Source organism: Leishmania infantum, chromosome 31, assembly GCF_000002875.2.
Source record: "Leishmania infantum JPCM5 genome chromosome 31".
In the NCBI taxonomy this organism is placed as follows: domain Eukaryota; phylum Euglenozoa; class Kinetoplastea; order Trypanosomatida; family Trypanosomatidae; genus Leishmania; species Leishmania infantum.
This window is the reverse complement of record NC_009415.2, coordinates 1,222,539-1,240,675: the sequence shown is the minus strand read 5'-3', so window position 1 is coordinate 1,240,675 and position 18,137 is coordinate 1,222,539. Positions and strand designations below refer to the sequence as shown.

Below are 18,137 nucleotides of genomic sequence, written 5' to 3'. Positions count from 1 at the left end.
GGTTCCATCTGGAGAAGGGGCAAGCAAGGAAAAGGCGTTCGTGCACTGGGCGCTCAGCGGCCATCTCTGCAGAGGTGAGGGGGAGGGGTCAAACAAAGAGAAGAAAGCGATGGGCAGCCCTGACCCCCACCACCCGTTTCTCTCATTAACATCGCCCACTTGCCTCTATCGTGCTGCCGCTCTGTTTCTGCACGCCCCCCCCCTCCCTTACTCCCCGGACCCTTCCCCCCTACGCCCCAGTTTTAGGGTCTTTGCGCTTTTCTGGTGGGGTGCATCTGTCATCTTGCCCATCGTCCCTATCGTTTACTTTTCTGTGCTGACTTCTCGCTGTTCCTACTTCGCTTTACGCGGTGCTCTTATCCTACTCGTGCTCCCTCGCTCCGCCTTCCCGAACGCAGTACTGAACATGCACTACTTCTTCTTGGAGAAGCAGAGCCCGCTCACACAGCGTTGGCAAGTGCGGCAGGTGGCCTTTGACAGCAAGTACCGGTACCTCTACTACACAAAGTCATTGAGCCGCGCGGATATTGAGGAGGTCATGACACGCTGCCACGACGGCGACCCCAGCTCCGGTGCATGTCCCAACTCCTCCAGCGGCACTTCGAGTCGAAAAGTCAAGTGGAGTGGAAAGGTCAAGGTGACGCAGCTGCGATACGCAGCAGACGAGTACATTGTCGCGCCTGGCAGCAGCGACTTTGACGAGCGCATCTTACTCACCCTCATCGTGGTCGGCTACGAGCGACCCTTGGGGAAGCACCGTAGCCGTGGAAAGGTGGCGAGCTCCGGTAACCACAGCATCGGCGGAACGTCCGAGAAGAGTTTCTCCTTGTGGAGCTCCGTCTCGCGGCACTACAGCACATCTCGCATCAGCTCTGTGCGTCTCGGCGACAGTGACGGCGATGCCGACGAGGATGCCGCATCGAAGACCACGGGTGTGAACCAGCCGCTGCTGTTGAACGCCGAGAACGATGTGCCGGAGCCGGAGTCTCCGTCGGGGTTCCTGCACATGCCGAGCTACCCGGTGAACGAGTCTCTCGACGACGACTTCGAGGATGAGGACGAGAACATGTTTCGGGACATCGACCTCGTGCCGGACGACGAGGAGGACGAGGAGGAGACGTCCGTGGCGGCGTCGGAGGCGGAAACGGAGGAGGGCAGCGACGACTGCGACGCAGATGATGGCGATGACGTGGCGTTCAACTCACCTCCGTCCACACCGACAGGCAGCACGCGGAGTAGCTACAGCTTCTTCAGTCGGCGCCAGCAAAGCACAAAAGGAGTTGGCAAGGCAAAGGACGAAAAGACGGTGCAGCTGCAGTTCCGCGCAGCCAACTACGATGTATTCCGCATCGTCAGCCTGCGCGTTCGCCAGGCGCTGGTGCGCCACGGTCTGTGCGGCCCGCTGCACGCGGGGCTTCCACCCTACGACCCCCGCAACGGTATCGCACTCGCAACTGTCCCGCTGCACCTGCGCCACGCCTTTCGCCGCCTTAACGACGTCGTCTTCTACTCGCTCCAGATCGGCCACGTCGTGTACGTGCGGCAGCAGCGTGAGGTGCGCGGGATAGAAGGGTACCTTTGCATCACGCACGACTCCATCCTGCTGCTGCAGCTGGATGGCAAATGCCCTCGCTGGCTGGACCTGGAGGACATCGTCGGCGTGCAGTACGTGCTGCGCAGCAACCACTCCTTCATCTCTATCCGGGCCGCGGAGCCGTACCCGGATTTTGTCTTCATCCCTATTATACCGAGCTACCCGCCCAACTCCACCTTCAACTCGGAGGAGTGCGTGGAGGGGATTGTGAGCATGGTGCGGCGCCTGCTCATGCAGCGCTTGCGCGCTGGTGAGGAGGTGGCGCTGGCCCCAATCTCCAGCTGCCGTTTCTCTGTTCAAACTGCCGAGGACATTGAGGAGTACGACATTCTCTGCCATATCAGCGACCTCTCCAACACGTACACGGACGTGTTCAAGTATATTGCGCAGCAGCAGAGCACCGGTGCTGTACCTCTGCGCTGGCGCTGGGACAACTCCAAGACACCGAGCCACTTCACCTTCAAGAGGGACCTCTACCATGCCTTGGAGCGCGAGGAGGGCGAGGACAGCGAGGACGACGACGAGGCCGCCCTTAGTCGCTCGCAGCGCCGTCCGTCTGTGGCTTCCGCCGCCGCATCGCATGCGCACATGGTAGAGTCGCTGGTGCCGTCGCGCCAGCAGCAACATCTCAGCACCGGCGGAGGTCTAGTTGCCGTACCCGTCTCTGCGCCCGCCAGTAGCGGCGCCATCGGCGTACACGCAGCGGCGCGCAGCACGCCGTGCATGACGCCCTCCTGCGCTAGCCAGAAGCCGTTGCGCTCAGCTCTACCACCACAGGACTTGTTGTACTCCAATGCGAGTTTCATGCCGGCCACCATGACGCAGCTGATGGCGCCGCCGTCGCGTGGCGCAGAACTGCGGGCGAAGAGAAAGTTGCTCGTCACCCGCACAGATCGCCGCAATGCCGGCGTTGCGGAGGCTGCAAGGAATGCCACTGGACATCATCAGCCCCCTCTGTCGCGGCCTCCTCAGCCTGCAAGCGTGACTGCAGGAACGAATCTTGGGCTGACGCAGGAATCCTCAGCGGCTCCGGATATCACGCTCACCACGGCGCCGGTTTCCAGAACGCCTCCAGAGGATGCCGCTCCGTCGGCGCTTCCGCCACGCCCCAACACTGGTGGTCGCGAGGCCGCCATCGGCGCGCCACCTGCATCACCAGGTCTGCCGCCACAAAGGGATACTCAGCGTGCATCGTCCACACCTGTATCCACGCGACCCGCCTCCTCGAAACCGAACACCTACGGCCTCGTCCCCTCTCAGCACCACACAGACCCCGCGACTCTTGACTTCTGGTTCTCGACGGCGGCGCCTCCTGTTGCGCCGGTTGCCACCGCGCAGAAGGGTGTTCACCTAAGCGACATCCACTCATCCATACACCATGGACAGCCGGCAGCGCAGCAACAGCTGGCAACCCAACCGACCGGCGCGGCGTCTGGCGGGCACGAGCGCCTTGGTGTGGTGCCATCAGCCAACCAGCGCGGCGTTTCTGCCGCACCGTCGGCTCAGGCGGTGAAAGTGGTCTGCGGCGCTCCTGGAATTTTCGGCAGCAGCCTCACTTCAACGACAGCACCGGTTGGCGCTGTCTCTGCCCCGTACTCCTTTGCCTCCGCACCGATCTCGGGCGGCGCTTTTTCCAGCGCCTTGCAACGGGCGCACTCGCCGTCTGCGGGCCACGGCGACAGCGCTACGAACGGCAGCCGCTCTCCCAAGGAGGTCACACACACGACTGAGAACATGTCCAACGAACGGGCGGCTGACGAGGATGAGGAGAGCGACGAGGACTTTGACAGCGAGGACATGGAATCCATGCTGCAGCGCCCTGAGTCTCGCGCACCACCCGCTTCGGCAGGCACTACGACACCCGCTGCTGCCGCTGCAGGTGCGTCAGGTGAGGCAGCCTTGGACGCTGCCGGTGCCATGGCTGCGGAGATGAAGGACGGTGTTGTGATGAACACCGACGGCGCGGCGTTTGTGCCCGTTGGCGGCGGTGTTGTAACACAGGTGATGTTGACGGCGGAGATGCTCCCCGGGTACGGCGGGCGTCGAGACGAGGACCACCGGAGTGATGCAGCATCTTCTCCCTCTCCGAGTCTGCAGGCCCGTCCTGAAATGGTGGCCTTCATCTCGCCGGTCGCCTTACCTCACTGAGAGGGGAGAAGGCACAACGGTCGTGTTCGATGGCGCATCTGAGACCCTCTTTGAGCTTCTCCTGATGGGCTGAGAGTGATGCCTCGGAATGGTATCTCGGCGCCTGTGGGCTGCAGCGCCTTCGCTGCCTTCTCTCTCGCTCATGGTGACGCTCGCGTGATCGCGAGCGAAAATGGAAAGCGAAAGGAAAAGGATAAAAAGCAGGCCAAAGGCGTGCGCTGAACTCGCGTGTCTTCACAGTGGATTCTTCGCGGCGCCGGTCCATCGCCAGCGTGGCATTGCGAAGTCATCTCCTCCTGTCTTTCTTAGTGTCCCCATGCCGAGCAAGCAAAGGGTTGTCGGATATCAGCCGTCACCGAGCGATGGACGTGGTTTCTTCAGAGTCCGTGGGCCGCTGTTGTACTTGTTATCTGCCCATTGCTTTCTTCATGGTTTTGCGAGGGAACAGAACGCGCTGGTACCCCCTCGCTTCTCTACTGTTACTGTTGTTGTCTGTGTCGCCTTTCGTTGTGAGAGGCTGCAAGAAGTGTGTGAGGGCTTGTGCACGTGTGCTGCTTCAGCCGGCATCCGTTGTTTCTGAGTGGATAGGCGGTGCTGCTCGCTTCGGCCAGCGCTGGCGTTGCTTGTTTCCCTCTGGCGAGCCTGACGCCCCCATCTGCTCCACCATCTGTGGACTCTAAAGCGACCCAACGAGGCACATGATTTAAACCGCTACGGTGCCGTGGGCAGTGCTGCGGATGTGGGCGCGCACATCGGCTGTCGGCTTCTCGAGCACCAATGCTTGTGTGACATGCCACAATCTGCATCCTCCTTATCCGTTTATGTGTGTGCGTGTGTCTCGCATTTCTCTTTGTCTGATCTCCTTCTTGTGCCTTGACGGTGCTCTCCTCCTGAGCAGACTTCCGTTAACACCCACGCATATCTACACAAGCCCCCTCTCTCCACACACAAACTCATCTGCACACTTTCGATATGTCGGCCGCTCTCCAAAGCCACATGCCGCAGAAAACGGACGCCCCGCTTCGTCTCGGCATCTGTTTGCCCACTCTCAGCAGGGACACGAGGGCGTGCTGAAGTGACGACCTTTGCCATACTCTGGTATCTCTCCTCACACGTTTCCAGCACACCCTCTCAACCGCTATCCAGCGTACACTCAATCAAGCACTGCGATTTCCTTGTGTGCATCTCCGCTGCTTTCCTTGTTCGTTCTCGTCGTTGTTCGTCGTCTCCTCCCGTCCCTCCCTCCTAGCGCACTGCAGCGGTCTCTTTGCCTTCCGTCTTGGTGCTCAGCCACCACTTCCTGCTTCCTTGATGACGGACGGAGAGGGGGCCGCCGCCGTGCGCGGTGTCGCGGTGCCCGCTGCCTCCGACTCTGTCTTATGAGGCCAGGCAGTTCCCTCACCCCCCCCCCGCCCCCTCCATCCCTGCGAGTGCAGAGCCACATCTGGCGGTGACCGCGTACGTCACCCGCTACGTGGGGAAGTTATAGCGAGTCCTCGCTGCTGATGTGGGCGGCCAGGTCGCGGAGGGCGCGGCGCCGGGGCACCCTGCGAGGCGGGGAGTGTGAGCAGAGCGCGAGGCAGGGGCTGCACTGAGACGGCTGCGTCGGGGCGTTTGCTGCAACGCGTGTGCCTACGGCTGCTTCGCACCACGCGACGGGGCCTGTGGCAGGGCCGGAGGCGGTGGGAAGCTGAGCATGTGTCGTATGGCGGAGCGCGTACACGTTGCAAAGCAGAAAAAAAAGGTTAAGATGGAGGTTGCCATGGGGCTCGAAAGGCGCACCCGGTGTGCACGTGCGCGTCTGTCCGCGGCTTGCTCCTGTCTCTGTCTGTGTTCGCCCACCTCTTGATCTTCCTCCCCCTGGACCTGTTGTTCTCACAACACTCTACGAACAGCGCGCGACGAGGTCACTGCGTGCGCGGAAGGTGAGGCCGACAGGCAGCTGCTGCACTCTTTTTGTTTTCCTTGCGTTTTGCTTGCCTCCATCGTGTCCTTATCGTCGGTCTCAATGAGCGCGAGCCTTTCTCTCCGCCTCTCTCTCTTGGCTTCCGCGCCGACCATTTCGACTTCCCATCACCCTTCGCCCCGCCACTTCCTACTGTGCATGTACGCGCTCAAGCGCACACGGTACCGCTTGCGCGTACATCTGCCGCCTCTTTTTCAGTCGTTTTTTTTTTCTGGGTTTTGGTTGCCGCGGTGCTTGGCTCGCAGGAGGGGAATACGCCGTGAGCACCCCTTCCCCTCGGGTCGGAGCCTTCGGACCCTCCATGACTCATCCGTAGCTGCGCCATCGCCTCTTCCATATTGGGGAGCCACTCGACATCCTGCTGGCTTCACTCACAGCACTTGCTCCCTTCCGCTGCACCCCCGCCACCTCCGATTCCGATCAACGCATATCGATTCTCCTCTTGCCCCCCCCCACCTCCCGCCTCTCTCAAGATGTTCTATACGTACGCAGAGAAGCAGGGCAGCGTCTTCTTCGACAGCTGGCAGATGCGGCAAATCGCCTTTGACACGCTGCGCCGTCACCTGTACTACTCCGACTGCGTCAGCCCAGAAAAGATCGCCTACCCCAATGCCAACGATAACCCGTTTCCCACTATCGGCGCTTCGGATGACTCCTTCGAGGATGGGGAGGACTTCGACCCCGGTCTTGGCACCACTGTCGAGAACCCTGCGGTTTCTCAGCTGATCCTGCGTCCACCGGTGTCCCCAGTGAACCAGCGGCGTCACTTCAACGAGGCGCCGCCGCCACCCAACAATCCGGATGATGTGCAGTGGCGCAAGAAGATCAAGGTGGACATGATCGTGGCAGTTGGCAAGGAACATGTGTTTCTGCTGGAGGACACACACCTCAAGGAGACAGACCTGTTTCAGATCGAAATCCACGGAGAGGTACGGCCAATGGCATCTGGCGAGACACCCGCCCCCGGTCCTCTGCTGTGCCCGTCCGCCGGGCTGTCCGGAATGCCGAATCGATGCACCGTGGAGAATGACGAGTTCATTCGTGACCCGTTCTTCTTACGTGAGCTCTATGAGGCGCTACGGTACCAGTTCTCGAATCTCCGGATGGAGAGAGAGCGTGCGGAGCTGGCCGCTGGCCAGCCGGTGGTGTCGGCGAATGCGCGCAAGACGCAGACGCTGGAGTCGCCGCGGCCAAAGGGTGGTTCCGTGTACCGCGGCAGTCGCATCAAGATAGTCCTGCGCATGCGCACAGACTACGAGTTCCGCCGTTTTGTCTACGTCGTGCAAACCGTGCTCGGGTACGATAAGCTGAGTGCTCGACCGTATCGCGGTCTCCCGCCCTACGACCCGCGGAACGGCCTCATCTTTTCCGTGATCCCGATGTGCGTCTGGCATACCTTTAAGTTACTCGACAAGACGGTGTTCTACACCTTCCTGCGCGGCGACTTGGTCGGCCGCAGCGCCGGCAATCAGCTGTATGTGACACTGCGCGGCGCCTATCTCTGTATCACCCACGACAGCGTCCTTGTGATGCGCGACACCGGCAACATCCCGCGGTGGATCAAGCTGCAGGAGGTGCGCGAGTTTTATTACAACGTGACGGGCAGCCGCCCGTTTGTTGCCTTCCTCTCCGATCCCGGATCCCCCGACATCATCTTTCTACCGCAGCCGCCCGTCTTCGGCCCCGAGGCGATACGCCGCTTCAGCCCGTCGCTGGAGGTACTGCGGATGCGCCACGTCATTCACGAGACGTGCTTTGCCTCGCTCGAGATTCGGCGAGTCATCAACATTAAGATTGCCGACATGTCCGTGCGCAGCTTCGTGGAGTGCTACGAGCGGGAGACGCGGCGCGTTCTCGACCTAGACGCCGCGCGGTGCTACGCCGGGGTTCTAAGCTGTCCGCTGCCGAAGGAGCAGCTTGCGCAGGTGTGGCGGGAAGTCCAGGGCATCTACGCCGCGCGCGACCCCAGTGTCATTAGTCACGCGGCCATTCCGCTCTATCAGAACAACACGAACGACACCGCGCTCACACGCGATCAGCTTGAGACCTTGTCTAGGCGCCTCGCTCGCGAGAGAGCGAGCAGGGACGACATTGTGGGGATGCCGTACGAGGAGGCGCAACGCATCCAAGCACCAGCGCGACGGGACAGTCGTCTTCACAGCCGTCACCACCTGACGCCATTGCAGTTGCATGAAACCACTGCCACGCAGCCCGCCAGTGATGCCACATCGGTTCACTTGGACCCTCAATCAAGCCATTCTTCGGCCAGTCCCGGCCGCGGCGAGACTCTAGCAGCGACGTCAAGCCACCCACGCGGCATCCAGATGACGACCGTAGCGAACCTGGAGCACGCCCATGACCAACGCAGCGCGGGCCATGATAGTGCGTACGACGGATCAGCCGGGTCGCAGCTCGAAGGTTCTGCAGTATCCGCCACGTCATCACCCCGGCGGCCGATATTGCTTAGCGCGGCACCTCCCAATGCATCTTCGTGGACGGCGGCGGACGCCTCCGCTGGCGGGAATACGCACCGTCTCTCTGACGTGAGCGCACCCAACCTCTCAGGCGACGCCGCGATGTCAAGCGGCGTAGACAACGCGTTCACTCAAACGAACCCACGCCTTACACAACTACCGAACCACCGCTTGGGGACACCGCAACTATCCTCCAGCGTCGGCGGGGGCGCCGCCGGCTTCGGCGCGTCACCGGGGTTTGTAAATGCTAGCTTCGCGAGCAGCCAGTTTGGCGGCAACAGTGTGCAGTACCAGATTCCAGGAGCGCGCTACCTGAGCGAGGATGAGATAAAGGGTGGCAGCTCCTGTGTTGCGGTGGATCATCACACAGTCTTGATGGGCGAGACCCCGCTCGTCGCCGAGGGCACCGTTACTGCCTTGCTCTCCAGTACGGAGCTGAACGTGTCAGAGATTGTCAACAAGAGCATCACGGCGATGCAGGCGACGGCGCCGCCGCCCCCCAAGCGGTCCAACTCTGCCGAGCCGTCGAAGGACACCCGCAAAGGGAGTGAGGGCAAAGCCGCTTCTGCGGCCCTCGCCTCCCCACGGACACGAGCCGGCAGGCCCACCTCAGAGAGCATCAAAAACGACGACTCCTCCGTCGAAACGTAAAGAAAGGGGAGGAGCCTGTCCGCCGCGGGCATACATGCGGGCGTTGGGTCGTGCAGGATTCGAAACGTAGGCAAGCGCCGCGGCTGCGAGCGTCTATACCTGTGAAGTATGAGCCAGCGCTTGATATCGACGGCCGTTAGCTTGCTGAATGCGTTTTCTTTTCCAACTTTCTGGTAACAAACTTCTTCCAGCGGAATTTTCGCTTTTTTTTTCGTTCTCGGCGCCTCATCCTCACATGCCGACGAATCGGTGCTGTCCTCATCAAGTGTTGTGCTCGGACATAACATCTATATATTTATATGTATAACTGAGATGTAGGGTGAGGGCCGGTGTGCGGCTGTTCTGTGTATTGTCTCTCTCTCTCTCCGTCTCTGTGTGTGCATGTCTCTTTTTCGTTTCTTCCGGATTCCTTGCTTCGCCTCTGCTCTGCCTTGTAATGTGTACTGTTGTAGGTGATCCGCCACTGGCGAGGAAGGGTGCAGTGAACGCGCCGGTGTTTAGGCGTCGCGTTAATCTCTTTGACCGGTGGCGTGGCTGACACCTGCTCTTGCCTCCCTCTGTACTGTTTGTGGATGTGCGGACGTGCTGTCATTGCTTGCGTTGTAGTACGCTAATCCTCTCTTTCTTCTGTGTGTGTGCGTGTGTGTGGGTGCTCTCTTCGATTTACGTGCTTCGCGGTTTTGGCGGGAGGTCGCTGTGCTCGCTTCTCGCATGTGCGTTACGCCCCTCTATAGAGTCTCTCTTCTTATGAAGGGAGAGAGGCGATACGTGCTTCGGCTGTGCCGATTAGAGCGGGAGGCGCTGCGGCGAAGAGGGAAGGAAATGCAAGTCACGAATCACTTTGGGTGCACATGCGTTCGTGGAACAGCATGCACTTGCTTCGGCTCCGCCTCCTCTGCGTGACGGCAGCGACGGGGAGGGGGCTCCCGCTCGACAGCATTTCTCTTGATCGGCGCGGAATCACTTGCTATTGTTTTTGTCTTGTGCCGCTGCCCATTTTCCCTGCTGTGCTGCACAACGTGCGTATGCCATGGCTTGGTGGTGATCGTATTTCGTGTCGCTTACCGCCCCTCCCACCACCACCCCACCCACTTTCTGTTGTCCATTGCTGTTTCTCACTACCGGAGCTGCTGTGCTCTTTTCTTCGTTTTGTGTGTGACTCTCTCTGTTCCGCCGTGTTGCCGGGTCACCCGCCTCTTCACCCTCTCCTCCCCTCCCTCCCTCCACCCTCCCTTTTCTCTGTTGTCCGCTCGCGTTTCCCTCAGTGGTTACCCCCTCACCTCCTACCCCCACGCCATTTGCGTGGCTGGCCTTTAGCCGAGGATCCACTTCGGCCCGTCTTTCTGAGCGTGTTCAGCGTCTGCGCAACAGCGCCATGCTGCCAAAAGCCAAAGGAAATGCCAATCGGACGCAGCGCGCGGCAGCGGCGACGGAGGAGGGCGGATGCGAGGCCAACCTGTGCCACTTCTGACATGCCCGCGCCTTCTCTCAATCCTCGTCGGGGGACAGAGTTGCTCAAGCGCACTCGCATGGTATCCGGCTCGTTCAAGTCTTTGCCGCCCCCACTCGCCCTCTCCCGTCTCCTTGCCCTTCCCTTTGCCGCCCCCACTCGCCGTCTCCCCTAGCCACGGAGCACTCTAGTGTACAGTATGCGCCTCTCTGAGCTCTTGCCCGCTAAACCGTTCAAGATAGAATCGCAACGTGCCCACATGCAAGCCACTTCCTTTGCTGTTTTCTCTACTCTCTTGCGGACAGACGACTGAAAGCCTGTCTGCGAGCGACAAGGGAGGGGCAGGATTACTGTACACAACCCCCCATCCCCCGACCACCACCACCCACCCACCCCCTCTTTATCAGGAGCCCGCGCGCACGCGTATTCATCGCGGGCGTCTCTAACCTTTTGTTCCTTTTTCCTGTTCCTGCCGGATCAGTCATCCGCTCTCTCCGCCCGTTCGCCGCGCCCCTCTGCGTGTGTCTCGTGGCGTTTCTCCTTCGCTCTGTCTCGCATTACTCATCGTCTTTCCACCCGCGCCTCTTTCTTTTTATCGTCTGCTTCATTCATTTTCCTTGTCTTGCTTGCTGACGCTTTCCCTCCCACCTCGCCAGTCTTTTTCAGTGACCCCTCCCTGCTTCATCCGCCAGGCCGACCCGCCGACCACCACCATCCCCTGCGTCCGGACTCCGACTCCTTGCCCCTCTGTTCCGACGCCCGTCATGTTCTATACGTACGTGGAGAAGCAGGGGGGCGGCTTCTTCGGTTGCTGGCAGACGCGCCAGGTGGCATTTGACACATTGCGCCGGTACCTCTACTACTCCGAGGCAGTCAGGAACGAGCTGCCTGTCGTTCACAGCCACACCCCTGAGGCGGCGGACGCCACCACCACCACTGACGATAATCGCAGCAGCGGTAACGTTGCTGCGGAGCCTGCACACACAGGTCGGGTCACGCCATCAAGCGCCTCCTTGGAGTGCGCAGTCAGTGAGGTTACAGTGCCTCCGGCAAGCTTAACATGGCGGCGCAAGTTGAAGGTCACAGGAGTGCTGCCGCTGGCCACAAGACCGGAGTTCAGCGCCGAGCACTGCCTCAACGAGCGTGACTTCTATCAGCTCGAGATCGAAGGCGAGTCTCGGCCGATGGCGCGCGGTGAGACGCCTCCAGCAGGCCCACTTCTTTGCCCTGCAGCCGGTCTCTCCCAGCATGAGCGGTCTCGCTGCAACTGGAGCAACGACGCCTACATCCGCGACCCGTTCTTTCTGAAAGAACTTTTCGACAGTCTCCGCGACCAATTTGAGTATCTGGAAGCGGAGCGGGCGCGAGCGGCGGCAGCGGCAGCGGACAGTGGCGACGGCGCCGCCGACCTCACCAGCAACTCTGTCGTTGGCGTAGGCGTGCAGACGCTGGTGAGTCCTCGCGGCCCCAAGGGTGAGCTGCTGCACCAGGGTGTCGTCGTTCCGGTTCGACTCATCTTTCGCTCTCGTGATGAGCGAGAGTTCCGTCGGTTTTGGTATGTGCTGCAGTCGGTACTCGGCTACGACAAGCTCATTGTGCGACCGTACCGCGGACTGCCTCCGTACGACCCGCGAAACGGTGTCGCTTTCGCCCATATTCCCATGTCCGTCTGGCATACGTTTCATTCGCTCGATAAGGCCGTCTTCTACACGTTCATGCGAGGCAACGTGTACACGCTGGGGGAGGCTTCCAGCTGTGGCACGGCGAGCAGCACTGCGGCATTCCATGAGTCGTCGATGCCGGGTAGTTTCGCAAGCACGCCGAAGCTGAAGCGCATCTTAAAAGGTGCGTACCTCTGCGTCACACATGACTCCGTGCTGTGCATGCGTGACACCGGTAGCATCCCTCGCTGGCTGCGCCTTGCCGAGGTGCAGGAGTTCCACTGGAACCTCGTTGCCCGCGATGCGGCCACCAACATGCTTGCCCCCTTCTGCGTGTTTATCTCAGACGAGCCGATCCCAGATTTGTTCTTTGAACCGCTGCCTCCGGCCCACGGCACGGATGCGATTGCCGCGTACACCCCACTGGTCGATGTTCGCCGTCTCGCCTGTGTCATTCACGACTCCTGCTTTGCCTCCCTCAGCACGCGACGAGTGATCCGCATGAGGGAGGTGCGGGACGCATCGATGGAGTCCTACGTTGCCCGCACCGTGCAGGAGGGCCAGCGGCGGCCTGTCTTGGAACGTGGGGCGGGGCACAACAGCACGCTCAGCTGCCCTCTGCCAAAGGAGCAGCTCGCCACGGTGTGGCAGCAGGTGCAGGCGGAGCTGCTGGAGCGTGGCAATATGGCAAACCGTGCTGCCATTCCCATCTACGCCAGCAACGCCAGAGACGTGGAGCTCTCCGAGGACCAGCTTTCAGCGGTAGAGCGCGCACTGGACGACACACGAGAGCGGCGCGACGACATCGTGGGCATGCCGCTCGAGCGCGCCAGGCAGCTGGAGCGGCAGGGCAGGGCAGCCGCCGCCGTCGTTACACGCGCAAATAGGCTTCGCCAGCGGCACCGAGACGACACCGTCGGCGCGCATAGGGACCCAGCCCCGGTACTTGTCCGTGCGTCTGCTGCGCGTGAAGGGACATCTGCTGCGACGCCATCCACGGCGACAACGGTAGCGCGAGTGGCGCCTCTCACTATGGAGCTGCTGCAGACGCCCCAAATCCAAGGCCACTTTGCGCGCGGCACTGCAGACGGGCAGGCTGTGCAAGCGTCGCAGAGTGATGAGGGTGACGCGTCCAGTGCGCAGAGCAAGAGCTGCAGTGAATCCACCGTCGTGGCGAGCGAGTACTCGAGCTACTTGGTCCCTGGTGCACGCTACATATCCCAGGAGGAGTGGCAGAGCGGGGCGTATGCAACCGCCTACTCTGCGCTCTCCGCTGATCGCGCAGCGGACGTCCCTCGTCACTCAGCTGCGGCTGTTGGGGCAGATGAAAGCGCAGCCTCGACGAACAAGACTGCTATTGCAGCAGCATCGCCGCCGTACGCTGAGGAGCGCACCCTGAACGAGATTATCGGTCGCAGTATGGCAGCCCTGGAGGAAAGCCGCACCGACCTCCATCACCTGGATCCGTGAGACCAGAAAAGAAAGAGGAGAGAGCAGGGCGAACACGCAAAGCAGGAGTGGGTGCACAAGCGGCGGAGCATCCAAGGCAGGCCGAGAGACACGCCGTGATTCGCCAGATCAAGCCTCAAAAGGTTGCCTACTTGCGTGTTTTTTTTTGTTGTTGCTTTTCTGTTGGGATGCTGCGTCTGTGCATATTGCTTCCGCGACGTCGGCGTAGGACCGGATCCTCATAGACATGTGCGTGCACAAGACGCACGCCGTTGCCTCCAAACGCGCCTGCTCACATGTACAGGAAATGGACGTCGTGCAACGTCCCGGGCGAATCGACGCTCCACCGGCGTTCCCGGGCGTGTTTCGGTCGACGTCTTGCGTCTTGCACGTTCGTTTTCCGTCTCTCGCCCTCTCTCTTGCCTCTCTGCTGCCCTTTGCCCGTTGGCGTGGGCGCGTTGGCCCTCCTTTCCTGGCCCCTCATCCTCCACTCACGTCTTTTTCGCACAACTTCATGACCTGAGCGCAAGATGCCCCGTACACGTCCCCACCAGGCTCCGTGACGGCCGGCTTTTGCTTCGTGCATCGTAATACTTCTCCTCCACCCCGCCCTCAAACGCCGCGAAAGCTGGCCCTCTCTCCCATACACCGTTCCCTGTCCAGTGACTCCCCTCTCGCTGATAAGCAGCGGAACCGTCGACCTCGCATGGCGCCACTTGGACGAGCTCGCAGCGGTCTCTTTGCCTTCCGTCTTGGTGCTCAGCCACCACTTCCTGCTTCCTTGATGACGGACGGAGAGGGGGCCGCCGCCGTGCGCGGTGTCGCGGTGCCCGCTGCCTCCGACTCTGTCTTATGAGGCCAGGCAGTTCCCTCACCCCCCCCCGCCTCCTCCATCCCTGCGAGTGCAGAGCCACATCTGGCGGTGACAGCGTACGTCACCCGCTACGTGGGGAAGTTATAGCGAGTCCTCGCTGCTGATGTGGGCGGCCAGGTCGCGGAGGGCGCGGCGCCGGGGCACCCTGCGAGGCGGGGAGTGTGGGCAGAGCGCGAGGCAGGGGCTGCACTGAGACGGCTGCGTCGGGGCGTTTGCTGCAACGCGTGTGCCTACGGCTGCTTCGCACCACGCGACGGGGCCTGTGGCAGGGCCGGAGGTAGATGTGCGGGTAACTCATGTTACATGGCGGACAGTGTACACGCTGGCGCGAAAACGAAATGCTGGGCTGCTCCTCTCACTACTGCCTGTGCGTTTTCTGTTCCCTTCTCATCTTTTGTCTTCTGCTAATGGTCTACCGTCTACATTCCTCTGTGCCCCTCTGCGCTCTTCTACGCTGAGATATAGACTGACACCCACCCACCCCACACACACACCCAGACACAGATCGTGTCCACCACAAAAGGCATCCAGCCAGCTTCCGTCGTGCAGACGCATTCTGTGGTTTGCTGAAGGACGGTACAATGCCCGTTAGTGTTCGCGGGCTTCACCGTGTCGCGGGTCTTGTTGTAGCGTGCATGATACTCGTCATCACGGCGACAGCAGCCGCTGCCTCCATCGTCGACTACACCGTTGCCCAGGTGTTTCAGAAGGACCTGTCACGTCAACCATCGAGCCACTGGGCCCAGTACGAAACCATGTGCGACGCGCCGGGCTCGGCCCGAAAGATTCAACTGGTTGACTCGCTCCATCGAATCTTTGAGTGCATCCACACCGAGAATGCGCGCTTCCCTTACTACGCCTGGAACAGCACTTCCTGGTATGCGAGCAGCATGGGCTTCCTTTCCCCTACGCCGTATGGCATGTGCAGCGGGTACTGCCCGCCTCGCTTCTTTGCCGATCTCCGTGGAACGTACGCATTTTCCGACAACACGGCGGTGGTGTACGACGGCGGTGGCGACTGGCCCATGATCAGCTTCTATGCAATGCCGTTCGAGACGACTGAAGTAAGCTCGTCGAAGAGTTTTATTTTGACTCTTGAATCCTCCGATGGCAGCGCTAAGTATACCACTGTGGAGTACTGCAACGTGCCGATTCTTGGAGGAACAGGCTCTGCGCAGACGCAGCTGACGGCACAGGTGGTGGTGTACGCTAACGGCACCATCATTATGCGGTACGCCTCGCTGCCAGACACCAGCACGCTGCCCGAGTACATGCCGAGCACGGGGCTCATCTACTCAAAGACGCTGCGCACGGTGGTGCCGACGCCGACGACGGTGAACGGCATTGTCGCATACCGCTTCGACCCCGTGTTTGACGGGTGCGCCGCACATGGCGATGCCTCGGTGTGCACGGCGGACACGGGGGGCGACTGCGTGTGGTGCTCCTCCACGTCCGCGTGCTGTGCGAGCACGTTGGCGTCGGCGGTGTGTCCACGCGGGCAGTGGACAACGCCTGCGAGCAGCACGGCTGCCTTCGCGCCGCAGAAATTCTACGACGTCACCGTGGACTTCGACACCCCCTTCGTGACGATGTCGAGCTACAACTACTCCTACACGCTAGAGAAGGGCTACTTTCCGCTACATCTGCAGTACCCTGAGCAGAACATTCCACTGTTCCAGACGCCATCGCAATCAATCATGAACTGCATCCCTGGTGCCTCGTGCCCCACGCAAGCCGACACACACTCTTGCGGTCTTTATCGTAGCACGTGCGTGAACGGCAACTACACTCTCTCTATCTTGGCACTGGAGTCGTTGTTCACATTTGCAAAGGGCGGTCTTTGGACTGCAAAACTGCTACCCGAGCGGGCCCGCGGCGAGGAGCTCTGCGAGGAGGAAGGCGGCTGCGCGCCAGGCGTGGTAGGCCAGCTGACAAGGGTTGCCTTCAGAAACTCTTACTCTTCCATGCCGCTCTTCTCTGTGCAGCTTTACGCCGACGTCAACGGCGTCATTGACATCACCATCGACTGTGCGAGCTGTGCGCACGGTGACCCGATGCTTGCGTTCCCTCCAATGCGCGTTGGACTTGTCCGCTATGGCGTGGACGACGTATCATCGGTCATGATCCCGCAAGGCCTCCTGCGCAGTGGGCTGCACGTCCGCTTCGTGCCGCTGTCGAGCTGCAAGGACTGCGGATTGAACGGCTGGTGCGACAAGTCCTCAGGTACGTGCCAGTGTCAGCCGGGGTACCACGGCAGCAGCTGCGTGGCGTGCCCTGCGTGCTGGACGGGCAGCAAGTGCGACGACGGGATCAACGGCAGTGGGACGTGTCTGTGCAACGGAGGCGCGTGCGAGGCAGCGTGCGTGAACGCGAGCAGCGGGAGCGTGCCGCCGCGGAGCTGCGCCGGGTGCGATGCTGTTGGTGGGCGGTGCAACTGCGGCGTGTGCGAATGCCGGGATGGGTGGAGCGGCGCGGGCTGCAGCGAGGCTCCTGCTGACGCGTGCCGCGCGTACTCGTTTGACGGGTGCGAGGTGTGCGGGCAGCACGAGGGGTGCGTGTTCTGCCATGACTCGACGTGCTTCAATCCTGCGCTGAGTGGGACGCGTGACGGGTACACGTGCTCGTACAGCACCCCCGCCGCCGACACGCAGGCGTGCGTGACCTACCGCAGCCGTGGCTCGAAGCCACCCCTGTACAAGGGCTTTGACTTCATCGCGATCATTTGCTTAGCCTTGTCGGCACCCGTTGTCTTTTCGCTGCTCATCTTCGTCGTTGTCGTTCGCCGCAACCGTCAAGCTCCGAATCCGATGGATGTGTTTTCGGTGATAGGGGCGCCGGAGTTTCGCAATCTGCAGAGGGAGCGGGAGGTAGTTCAGGCTGCCTTCACACGGAAACGGGTGCGAGAGAGAGAGATGATGGGCATTCCGTTGAAGCAGATATCTCTCCGACGGCTGTTCAAGCGGCGAAAGGAGGGCTTAATGAGCGGTCCTGCGCAGTAAGGTAGGCTCGTTGGTCAGCTGTTTCGGCATCCGCCGACTGAACGGAGCAGGGGGTAGTGAAGGGCAAAAAGTGTACTTGCGATACCTTCTCGCACAGCGTATAGATGTGCGGCTGATTGATAAACGATGACGCCCTAGCTCGAAACGGGAGAGGGGGTTTCGGTTGAGTGCCGTTCTCTATCGCCCCTCACTTGGTCAGCTGTGGTGATGGCCGCGTAACCTCTCGGTCTTCTTTCCTCGTTTTACTCACAGAACTCCCTGATAGCTGCTGAAGTAGAGGGGGCCGCCGCCGTGCGCGGTGTCGCGGTGCCCGCTGCCTCCGACTCTGTCTTATGAGGCCAGGCAGTTCCCTCACCCCCCCCGCCTCCTCCATCCCTGCGAGTGCAGAGCCACATCTGGCGGTGACCGCGTCCGTCACCCGCTACGTGGGGAAGTTATAGCGAGTCCTCGCTGCTGATGTGGGCGGCCAGGTCGCGGAGGGCGCGGCGCCGGGGCACCCTGCGAGGCGGGGAGTGTGGGCAGAGCGCGAGGCAGGGGCTGCACTGAGACGGCTGCGTCGGGGCGTTTGCTGCAACGCGTGTGCCTACGGCTGCTTCGCACCACGCGACGGGGCCTGTGGCAGGGCCGGAGGTAGATGTGCGGGTAACTCATGTTGCATGGCAGACAGCGTACGCGGTGCACAGGGGGAGAATTCGTTCTCAGCTTGTTTTGATGATGCTGCTGCTGCTGCATGCTCTCCTTTTGCGTGCAGATTGGTCTGCACCATGCAGGCGCTAGTTTACGACTGTTTTCGTCCCCTTTTGCAAAGGAAGTGATAGAGGGCACTTCTAAGTTTGAAAATGTATTCTATGCCAGGTGTTCCCCGCGTGGT

At 61.1% G+C, this 18,137-nt stretch overlaps 4 protein-coding genes across 4 annotated transcripts; all 4 read left to right on the top strand.

Annotated features, from left to right (window-relative positions):
- Positions 1-406: 406 nt before the first annotated feature.
- On the top strand, positions 407-3,742 carry LINJ_31_2640 (hypothetical protein, unknown function; the record flags this gene model as incomplete). Its single annotated transcript, XM_001467544.1, has 1 exon — positions 407-3,742. The coding sequence occupies one exon, from the start codon at positions 407-409 to the stop codon at positions 3,740-3,742; it is 3,336 nt and encodes a 1,111-aa protein (XP_001467581.1).
- A 2,439-nt stretch (positions 3,743-6,181) lies between these two features.
- On the top strand, positions 6,182-8,833 carry LINJ_31_2630 (conserved hypothetical protein; the record flags this gene model as incomplete). The annotated part of the gene is made up of 1 exon (XM_001467543.1): positions 6,182-8,833. One exon carries the CDS (start codon positions 6,182-6,184, stop codon positions 8,831-8,833), a length of 2,652 nt encoding a protein of 883 aa, XP_001467580.1.
- Positions 8,834-11,047: 2,214 nt separating this feature from the next.
- Positions 11,048-13,414, top strand: LINJ_31_2620 (hypothetical protein, unknown function; the record flags this gene model as incomplete). Its single annotated transcript, XM_001467542.1, has 1 exon — positions 11,048-13,414. The coding sequence occupies one exon, from the start codon at positions 11,048-11,050 to the stop codon at positions 13,412-13,414; it is 2,367 nt and encodes a 788-aa protein (XP_001467579.1).
- A 1,434-nt stretch (positions 13,415-14,848) lies between these two features.
- Positions 14,849-17,266, top strand: LINJ_31_2610 (conserved hypothetical protein; the record flags this gene model as incomplete). The annotated part of the gene is made up of 1 exon (XM_001467541.1): positions 14,849-17,266. The coding sequence occupies one exon, from the start codon at positions 14,849-14,851 to the stop codon at positions 17,264-17,266; it is 2,418 nt and encodes an 805-aa protein (XP_001467578.1).
- Between the last annotated feature and the right edge of the window lie 871 nt (positions 17,267-18,137).